The sequence below is a fragment of the Artemia franciscana genome, chromosome 11, assembly GCF_032884065.1.
Source record: "Artemia franciscana chromosome 11, ASM3288406v1, whole genome shotgun sequence".
Lineage (NCBI taxonomy): Eukaryota > Metazoa > Arthropoda > Branchiopoda > Anostraca > Artemiidae > Artemia > Artemia franciscana.
The window spans coordinates 29,081,922-29,093,494 of NC_088873.1; the positions used below are offsets into that span (position 1 = coordinate 29,081,922).

General features: G+C 37.0%; 1 protein-coding gene across 1 annotated transcript in view; it reads right to left on the reverse strand.

The window, feature by feature from the left end:
* The window catches only part of LOC136032588 (voltage-dependent calcium channel subunit alpha-2/delta-3-like), a 195,981-nt gene extending 194,360 nt beyond the window's left edge, over positions 1-1,621 (reverse strand). The window contains 1 exon segment of the mRNA XM_065712857.1: positions 1,307-1,621. Coding sequence (XP_065568929.1) covers positions 1,307-1,467 — 161 coding nt within the window. The 5' untranslated portion in view covers positions 1,468-1,621.
* Positions 1,622-11,573: the final 9,952 nt, after the last annotated feature.

Sequence of the window (11,573 nt, forward strand, 5' to 3'; positions counted from 1 at the left end):
ACTAATAAAAACGTTCGTTGAATATTAAAAGTTCTAGTAGCCTTTTTAAGTAACCGAAAAATTGGAGGGCAGCTAGGCCTCCTTCCGCACCCCTTATTTCTCAAATTCGTCTGATCAAAACTAAGAGAAAGCCATTTAGCCAAAAAAAAATTAATATACTAATTTCATTTCAATAATTTATGTGCGGAGAGCCAAAATCAAACATGCATTAATTCAAAAACGTTCAGAAATTAAATAAAAAAACTAGTTTTTTTAACTGAAAGTAAGGAGCGACATTAAAACTTAAAACGAACAGAAATTACTCCGAATATGAAATGGGTTGTCCCCTCCACAGTCCCACGCTCTTTACGCTAAAGTTTTTAGTTGTTTTAAAAAGTAGAATTGTGGCAAAGAGTCAAACTTTAGCGTAAAGAGCGAGGGACTGCGGAGGGGACAACCCATTTCATATACGGAGTAATTTCTGTTCGTTTTAAGTTTTAATGTCGCTCCTTACTTTCAGTTAAAAAAAACTAGTTTTTTTTTTATTTAATAACGTATAAGAGGCACATCTGATACCATTTCTGTATCGGCCTATTTTTGGTTTCAGTGTGTACCTTACCACTGAAGTTGTCAACCCCTTTAAGCTTTCAAACTGATATATCTCACGAAGGAATTTATTTACCAAAAAAGGAATGACATATACTTTGATCAGCTCATCAAGAGCTATCGACTGCCGTCGAAAAAAAAAATATATGTCTTAGTTCAAAAGTTGACTTTTTTGCAGTAGGCCAAGTTTCTAACATCACTTAGAAAGGAGCAAAAGATAAACTATAATTTTTAGCAATGAGAGAACTTTTAAAGTTTAATAGTCAAATATGACACCATTTCTCTACTGCAATCCCAAGTGCAAAAAAAAACAACCGAATGATAAACTCAGCTGAAATCACGAACAGAAATGGGTAGAAACAATAGATTTTTGGCCCCAGGCAAGAGTTCTACGAAGGTTATCAACCCAGCCTAAGGTCCACACTTTCTGTAAAAACCGCAGAGGTTAGACTCTTACCATTTTTTAGGAATAAGCAGAAATCGGGGTGCTAGGAAAAAAAACACGACAAGACCAAAGTGTTGCTCTCGCAACACAATGAACGTAGGCATACATTACTCTGCTGATCTTCTCTTAGACAAAAAAAAATGTTTTTGGCAATTATCTCACAAATCTAAGAGTGTCTCGTAGAACCTTTTGGCGTAACAGCAACATAGTATTAATAGTAACAGTCACTACATCACGTTTAACAAAATTCCAATTTCGATGGATCGAGCTACTTACTCATTGTGTGGTATATCCGCATCCCTAGCCAGAGACTCTTTTATCGCCAGAAATAAGAAAACATACACTAAAAAGCTAACATTTGATGAAACTGACTTCATTATTGACGGACCAACGATGAAATCTAAGCACAATAACTGATAAACTGATTTTAAGTGCATAAGAAGATAAAAAAGAGGCCTTCAATTTCTGAACTGGCAAGATCTCTCTGTTCTTAGTAGAATATCAGATTATTGATCTTCTCTGCGCCGGGCTCGAGGAATATTTGTTACTACTGGAAACGATATAGAAATCCTGGGAAACCTTTCTAGACAACGAAGACTAAAAATAAAGCACCGTGAAACAGGTTGTATACAATGCATGTACTTTGTCAAACTAAATATGTAGTTTCCTCCTTTCCTTGTACAACAGTTCCAGAGTCTGATTTTGATTTTAAAATGTGCCATTGTTAAAGTGAATATTTATCGCAAAGGCGGAAATGTATAGACTTCAAAAATATTTTTAAGAAATTGGCTTTATGACAGTCAGTTTTTTCATGACGTAATAGAAATAAATTCAATTCGTTTCTAGTCCTATTACTTAGAGTACCTCTAACTAGTAGAATAATAGAAAACACTGGCTTCTAATTATTTCTGATCAACGGGATTAATTCACAATAATTTGAAGGGAGAAAATTGTTGTTTTTTTTCAAAATGTATTTTGGTGAAATTGCCTGTTTTTTCACTTTTCGATTAAATACCAAAAATAGCATTTTTCAGTGACACTACCCTCAAATATTTATTTCTTAAAATCTGAGAGTAAAATCTGGAGTTGGCAAAAAACCTAGGGTGGGTACATGAGACCCCTCTCATACGTCCAAAATTGACGAGTTTTGCCACCGTACCTCAAACACGCAAATACGAAAAAGGATCATTATTCCGCATGAACGTTCTTACTGTAGATTAAACAAAAAAAAAGTTTTTTGCAACTGAAAGCAAGCGGCAATATTAAAATTTGAAACAAACAGAAATTATTACGCATACAAAGGCGATTTCCCCCTCCTCAATATCTCACTCTTTAAGCTAAAGATTTTTAGTACTTTAAAAAAAAGCTTCTTATTGTTCTAATTAAACAACTCTTGGGTTTCATGAGTCGTTCTTAAGGAGTTGGGACAAAATTCAAACTTCAGCTTAAAAAGTGAGGTGTTGAGGAGGGGGCAATCCTCTTCATACATATAATAATTTATGTTTGTATTAAGTTTTAATGTTGCTCCTTACTTTCAGTTGAAAAGTTTTTTTCATTTAATTTCTTATTGTTTAAAATAATTTCAGGAAATCCGGCCCCACCTCCGCAGGAAGAACCCTCCTTTCCACGAAAAATATCTACTAGACAATTCAATCCTGGTGAAAACTTACTCTTAATAAATACCTTTAACAACTTCACGCGTAAAATTGAGATGGAAAAGAGAAAGCAAGACATAAAAAAAGAATTCTATTTAGAAATTCTGGAAAATTTCCCCAGTGTATAATTTCCTCTAATAAGTTCACCCCCTGGAAATTCTCCTCCCTATGGAAGATTCCCCCGTGGAAAAGCTCCCAGCAGAAATTCGTCCCCCCCATACGATGATGTATACATACTTCCCAATAACAAACAATATATGTAAACAATGGGGAAGTTTTATAGCTTAAAGATATTTCCCCTGGGGCTGTGGGAGGGGGCTATGTTATATCCAGAGGCATAGTTACTGGGCATATATTTCAATTACGATGAACAAAATGACTGTCTAAAAATTTTGATTTTGTGAAGGAAGGGGCCTAGTTACCCTCCGATCTTTTTGGTCACTTAAAAAGGGCACCGTAGCTTTTAATTTCCCTTCGAATGAGCCCTATTGCGATATTCTAGGAACACTGGGTCGATAAGATGTCCCCTGGGAAAAAAACAAACACGCATTCGGATCTTTCTTCTGGCAAAACATACAAAATTCCATAATGTTGCAAGTAGGAGCTTCAAACTTCTACAATAGGGTTTTATGACAAGCTGAATCTGACGGTATAATTTGCATTAAAATTAAATGGCTTTTAGGGGGCATTTCACCCTTTCTCGACAATTAGCCAAACTTTCTCAGGCTCGTGGCCTTTAATCGGTAAGACTAAAATTAATAAAACTTATTTATTGGAAATCAGAATAATAAGCCAATTCTTTTAATATATCTATTGGTATCAAAATTTCGGTTTTTAGAGTTTTGGTTAGTATTGAGCTGAGTCGCTCCTTACATATAGTTCACTACCACGAACTGTTTGAAATATTGAGCTGTCTGATTTTTCTTTTCTTTTTAGGAAGTGTTTAGTTGAGAGGGTGGAGTCCAAGCTTTCTTTTCATATTTACCCTAATTTTAGGTGAGTCACACTTACAGGCATCATAATAGCGCTCCCTAATGAGCGAAGTGGGCTCTATGAATTATTTACTTTTTTATCCGGGTTGAAGTGGTAGATAGCACACAATCACGTCCCTTAATAAGAACTACAATAGCCAATAACACTTAAAATAAGAGTCATACCAAAACAAGTAGAACCACCTTATCCGAAACCCCCTATAAAATAAACTTACCGTCTCTTGGCTTGAACAACAATGAAAACTGTATTTACTTGAAAATAAAATAGTGGCTGAGATCACACAAAACCCACGATATTCTGCGTATACGGCATCTTTTTTCTCTCTCTTTCTCCTCAGATAGCTAGGCACTGGAACACCGTTCCAATGGCTCAACTTAAAGGAAATTGATGTGGATAAAAACCTTCAGAAATTAAAAAATCAATTTTTAAAATTTAAAACAAAATTATGAAAAACTTCATCTTTTTACAACACATGTTAAAGCTCATCTTCATGTTCAGAAATTAAATAAAAAACATAAATAAAAAAGTTTTATTTAACTGCAAGTAAGGAGCGACGTTAACACTTAAAACGAACAAAATTGTTCCGTATATGAAAGGGGTTGTCCCCTCCTCAGCGCCCCACTCTTTGCGCTAAGGGCAACTAGCCCCCCGCCCGCCATTTTTTCCCAAATACATCCGATAAAATTTGGAGATACCCATTTTGTTAAAAATAGCTCATATATCATATAATAAAAACTCCGGGGTTAAAACAATCCCCCAGGGCCCGGAGGTAGGTGTCAAAAGTTATGCCCTGGGGGAAAATACGGTTCTTACAGGAGGGATGCTCGTATAAACTTCAGAGACGGCTTATTTGATTGGAATTTAAAAGTTCTTGTTCTTTTTTAAAAGTAAAAAGAAATCGCAGGGCAACTAGATTCCCCACGCCCGTTGTACCAAAACCCATCCGATAAAAATGTCGAGATAGCCAATTTGTTAAAAAATAGTTGAAACATCAGATAATAAGAACTCCGGGGTCGACCGGTCGACAGGTTTGGACAGGTCTAAGAGGGCAAGAATATTTTTATTTTAATGTCCTTGATGCTTCAACAATGTTTCAACAACAAATATATGTGACGAATTTAAGCAAATGATTGACTAATAACGAAGTTAGATTGAGACGAGAGTTTTAAACATCAAGGTATTATTACAAAAAGTTCATCTGAAACACAAAGGGATTTCATGAGGAAAAAGCCTTCTTCGTCCTTTATGAGTATTTTTGGGCAAGTGAAACTCAATTCCTCTAGAAAAGGGTGGGTAGACCCTTATTGATTTTTCTTTTATAAGGGTAATATCCTAGATCTGGAACTTTTTTTCAGTTTCGCTACTCAGTTACTGCAACTGTGTCAGTTTCACTACTAATGGTTTTGTGCGAATACATTACGTAATACTTTTATTTGTCAGACAATTCGTAGTAAGGAACAGTAAGTAGCGACTCGGCTCAATAGTAACCGAAACTAAAAAAAAATTTAACTTTGAAACCAATATATACATCAAAAGAATCAGATTTTTACGCTGATTTTAAATATATAAGTTTCATAAAGTTTAGTCTTACCCATCAAAAGTTAGAACTACTACTACTAATAATAATAATAACTCACCACAGCACCAAGCCACCTGAAGCCAAAACAGCTACACAAGCTTCTCCTTCAACTCAATCTATTCAAGGCCTCCCTCTTTACGCCCTCCCAGGAAGATCCCATTTCCTTTAAATCTTTCTTTATGAAATCCTCCAAACCCAGACGGGGACGACCTGCTTTCCGTTTAGCCCCAGATGGTTGGCCAAACTCGGACAATCTGTCATCCTTCATCCGCAGAACCGTGCCTAGCCATATTAACCTTTCTGTCATTATAGCCCAAGAAAGCGAGATTGAACCACATTTTTCGTACAAACTACTGTTTGCAATACGGTCAGTCAACCGGGTACCCAGAATAATCCGTAATCAATTTCTCTGGAAAACATCTAGTAAATTTTCATCCGCTTTTTGGGAGCGCAAATGCTTCATAGCCAGGCTGGAAACGGTAGCGCGCTTCTGTAACTCAAGTGGAGGTCGGAACCGGTGGATGGTTAGAGGGTGGGGTTCATCTGACCTAGTTGCCTACGCTGAGTAGGCGTCCACACTAAGTCTTGCGTCACGACCGTGACCCTAGTGGAGGCTCGGATCACGAGGCTGCTTGAAGAGGCGTGTACCGGGCCAGAGGAGAGCAGTTAGGAGCCTCAGAAAATTTGTCTTATTTTCGAAAAGGGGAAGCATTCCTTTAAAATCATTGAATCTTAATCAAAATCATACCATCAGATTCAGCGTATCAAAAATCCCTACTGTAGAGGTTTCATGTTCCTATCCTCTAAAATGTGGAATTTTGTGTTTTTTTCCAGAAGAAAGATCACGGATGCGTGTTTATTTGTTGTTGTTTTTTTTCCCAGGGGTGATTGTATCCACCCAGTGGTCCTAGAATTTCACGATAAGACTCATTCTAAAGGAAATTAAAAGTTCTAGCGCCCTTTTTAAGTGACTAAAGAAATGGCGGGCAACTAGGCCCCCCTCCCATTCTCACCTTTTCCCCAAAGTCATCGGATCAAAATTTTTAGATAGCCATTTTGTTGAGCAGAGTCGCAAAATCTAATAACTATGTCTTTGAGGATGACTTTATCCCCCAGAGTCCCCTGGGGATGTGCTGCAAGTTATAAACTTGGTACATTGTTTATATATAGTATTGGTAATTGGGAAGTATACAAACATATTCAGGGTGAATTTCTGGTGGGAGAAGGGGTGGTTGGGGGGAGCGAGTTACATCAGAGGATCTTTCCGTGGAAGAATTGATCATGGTTGAAGAGAACATCCTCGATTTTACAGCATTATTTTAAAAACAATGAGAAATTAAATAAAAAACAAGGTTTTATCAACTGAAAGTAATGAGCAACATTAAAACTTAAAACCAGAAATTATTAGGTATATAAGGGGGTTCGTCCCTTCTATACCTCGCCCTTCACGCTAAAGTATTTTTAGTAATTTCAAAAGAGCTATTTATTCTAATTAAACGGCCTTTGGGATTCAGGGGCCATTCTTACAGAATTAGAACGAAATTCAAACTTTAGCGTAAAGAGCTAGGTATTGACGAGGGGGCAAACCCCCTCATATACGTAATAGGAATATATGAATACAGAAGTTCGTTACGTTAGTTAATTCGTAAGTTACGTATATTTATTACTAATAAAAGTGTCCGTAAATAAAATTATAAGTTGTAGTGGCCTTTTTAAGTAACCAAAAATTGGAGGACAACTAGGCCTTCTCCTCCGCCCCTTTTTTCTCGAAATCGTCTCATTAAAATTTTGAGAAAACCATTCACCCCAAAAAGATAAAATTAATATGCAAATTTCGTTTTAATTATGCACGTACGGTAAGCCAAAATCAAAACCTGTTATTTCAAAAACATTCAGAAATTATATAAAAAATAATAATTTTTAAAACTGAAAGTAAGCAGCGACAATAAGACTTAAACCGAACAGAAATTATTCCGTATATGAAAGAGGTTGTCCCCCGCTCAACACCCCGCTCTTTCTGCTAATTTTTTTCATTGTTTTGGAGCGGGGCGTTGAGGAGGGGACAGCCCCTTTCATGTACGGAATAATTTCGGTTCGTTTTAAGTTGTAATGTCACTCATTACTTTCATTTTAAAAAAATAGTTTTTTTATTTAATTAGCATCAAGAATTTTTCACGACTATGTGCTTTTGTAATTAACAAAAAAAAATATTTAAAATAAAATCAAAATGTTTAAAAATAATTTTAACCCTTATAAGAAGCTTGCAGACATAGTTACGTAAAATGCAGTAGTTTTTTGGGGGGTTTTAAAAAAATCTGATTTGTTAACTTAAACTAGAATAATTCCTGAAAATTTTAAAATTACTTTTGTTTTCCTTTTGCTTTAAGTGACTCTTTGCGTCATTTTTTATGTGAATTGAGTATATACTGAAATATATTATGGTTTCAAGAGAACAAGATAAAAGAAAGACAGGAGCTAATAGCTCATATGGCACTTGTGACGAGGCAAGAAGAGCTAAGAGCCAAGAGATCATATGGTATGAGCTCTAACAAAATTCTATGAATCAATAGATTGATTTAAAAAGGAATAAGAGGCTTAATGCCGGTCAGGATTTAAAATGAGAGTTCTGAGTCACGATGTCCTTCTAAATATCAAAATTCATTAAGATCCGATCACCCACTCGTAAGTTATAAATACCTAATTTTTTCTAATTTTCCTCTCCCTTTAGCCCCTTAGATGGTCGAATCTGGGAAAACAACTTTATCAAGTCAAATTGTGCAGCTCCCTGACACGCCTACCAACTTCCATCGTCCTAGCACGTCCAGAAGCACCAAACTCGCCAAATCACTGAACCCCTCCCCCCAACTCCTCCAAAGAGAGCGAATCCAGTACGATTCTGTCAATCACGCATCAAGGAAATTTGTTTATTCTATCCACCAAGCTTCATCCTGATTCCTCCACTCCTAGTGTTTTTCCAAGATTTCCCCCTCCAACTCCCCTCAATGTCAAAAGATCTGGTCGGGATTTGAAATAAGAGCTCTGAGACATGAATCCCTTCTAAAAAATCAAATTTCATTAAGATCCGATCATCTATTCGTAAGATAAAAATACCCGAATTTTCACGTTTTCCAAGAATTCCGGTTTCCCCCTCCAACTCCCCCCAATGTCACAGGATCTGGTCGGAATTTGAAATTAGAACTTTAAAGCACAAGATCCTTCTAAATATCAAGTTTCATTAAGATCTGGTCACCCTTTCGTAAGTTAAAAATACCTCAATGTTCAAAATTACCTCCCCCCCCCCAATTCCACCAAAGAGAGCAGATCCGGTCCAGTTATGTCAGTCGCGTATCTTAGACAGGTTTTTATTCTTCCCAGCCAGTTTCATCCTGATCTCACCGCTTTAAGTATTTCCTAAGATTTCCGGTCCCCCCCAACTGCCCCCCCCCAATTACGCTTGATCCGGTTGGGATTTAAAATAAGAGACCTGAGTTACGAGGTCCTTCTAAATATGAAGTTTCATGAAGATCCGATCACTCCTTCGTAAGTTAAAAATACGTAATTTTTTCTTATTTTTCAGAATTAACCCCCCCCCCAATAGAGCAGATCCATTCCAATTATGTAAATCACGGATGTAAGACTTCTGCTTATTTTTCCCACCAAGTTTCATCCCGATCCCTCCAATCTAAGCGTTTTCCATGATTTTAGGTTCCCCCACCCCAAACTTCCCCCAATGTCACCAGATCCGGTCTGGATTTAAAATAAGAGCTTTGAGACACGATATCCTTCTAAATATCAAATTTCATTGAGATCCGATCACCCGTTCGTAAGTTAAAAATACCTCATTTTTTCTAATTTTTCAGAATTAACCCCTCCCCCAACTACCCCAAAGAGATCGGATCCGTTCCGGTTATGTCAATCATGTATCTAGGACTTGTGCTTATTTTTCCCACCATGTTTCATCCCGATCCCCCCACTCTAAGTGTTTTCCAAGTTTTAGGTTTCCCCCTCCCAAATCACCCCCAATGTCACCAGATCTGGTCGAGATTTAAAATAAGAGCTCTAAGACACGATATCCTTTAAAAATCAAATTTCATTGAGATCCGATCACCCGTTCGTAAGTTAAAAATACCTCATTTTTTCTAATTTTTCAGAATTACCCCCCCCCCCCCTCAACTACCCCAAAGAGAGCGGATCCGTTCCGATTATGTTAATCATGTATCTGGGACTTGTGCTTATTTTTCCCATCAAGTTTCATCCCGATCCCTCCACTCTAAGTGTTTTCCAAGATTTTAGGTTTCCCCCCTCCAACTCCCCCCAATGTCATCAGATCCGGTCGGGATTTAAAACAAGACCTCTGAGACACAATACCATTCCAAACATCAAATTTCATTAAGATCCCATCACCCGCTCATAAGTTAAAAATACTTCATTTTTTCTATTTTTTCCAAATAAACTGGCCCCCACTCCCCCCCCCCCCAGATGGTCAAATCGGGAAAATGATTATTTCTAATTTAATCTGGTCAGGTCCCTGATACGCTTGCCAAATTTCATCGTCCTAGCTTACCTGGAAGTGCCTAAAGTAGCAAAACCGGGACCGACAGACAGACCGACAGAATTTGCAATTGCTATATGTCACTTGGTTAATACCAAGTGCCATAAAAAAACAAGAAAAGTATTGGAACCAAGCAATCCAAATTGTTATTTTAAGAAAACTGTACTAAACAAAAAATAGATAAAGCAGCCTGAAAAAAAAACAAAGATATTTAACAGAGCAGAGGTGTCGATAAGTAGAAATTTAGAGAGCCAAACAAAAGATCAAGGAGACTTATCACAATGATGAAGATAACCTAGAAGCAATAATTGAAGGACTGAAACAAATATAAAAACAAAATTGGTACCAGAATAATGGGTAGATGCTGGTGTGACAAAAGCTATAATGAAAATTATATTATAAGACAATGGTTACAATAACAAACCATTGCATATATTGGACTTAGTTAGCTGCCCAATTTCTTAAGGTTCGTCTCTTAGTATTTTGAAGAAGAAAAATTTTCACCGAGCCATGTCGCATGGAAAGGTACTGTTGTAGAAACTTTGATGATTGCTTGCTCGATTGGAAATAGATTTTTTAAATTTCCATTTAAAGGTCAAAAGTTATTGGAGGGCAACTAGCCCCCCTACCAAGCCCCTTTTCACTACCTTACCCCAAAGTTGGCCGATTGAAATGTTTAGATAGCTATTTTGTTCAGCATACTTGAAAGGCTCTATAGTTATGCCTCTGGAGATGACATGGCCCCTCCAGAGTCCTTGTGGCAAGTACTGTAACTTATGTAATTTACCAATCGTTTACATAAAGGATTTGCTGATGGGGAAGAGGGGCATGTGGTCTTCAAAAAAGACTAAAGATATTAAAGTAAATCTTTCTAGGATTTTTGAGGGGAGTGTTGAAAGAAACCAAAATTACACACACTAAGTGCGTAAAGGTTCTCAAAGGGGTGTATAAACAATATCTCTAGAACAGCTTAGGGTATTAAGCTGAAACTTAAGACAACAAATACAACTGAACCTAAGGGATTAAGGCGACAATTCAAGGAATGCTGAATGGTAAGATGAACTGAATCAAAAAACACCATGTGCATTCAGATTGTCAAAATGGTGTATCATCAGTATTTCAGGACCTCCTGAGAGCATTAAGTTGAAACTTTCAAGGCATGTTTTGGGGAATTCAGAACTAACCTAACGGTACTGTATCTCTACTATTACTACTACTGCTATTACTGCTAATTCTAATACTACTACCACTACTACTACTAATACTACTCCTGCTGCTATTACAACTGTTTAGGGTAATGTATAACTGAAATCAAGACACACTAGGTGCATGCAGGCTCTCAAAAGGTGTATCAACAATGTCTCAGGAACAGCTTAGAGCATTGAGTAGAAATATTCAGGGCATGCTGATCGGGATGTTGAAATAACCAAAATCCACTATCTTCATCATACAATTACTGCTTGTAATGCTACTGTTACTTCTACTACTAAGGCTAAGGGTATTAGGGGTGAAATCCTAAGGAAACATTGAGGAGATATTGGGCAAAATCAAAACACACTATCCTTGTATGCAGGTTGTCAAAAGGAAGCATTGGCAATATCTTAGGAACGGTTTTGATTATTAATTTGACGTTTTCAGAGGAAGTTGAACTAAGCAAAGGGCTTAGAGTGTTAAGTTGGAACTTTCAGAGCATGATTAACAACGAATGGCTCTATGTGTCCACTAATGCTACTAGTAGTGAAAGATCTTAAGCCAAGCTGGCCA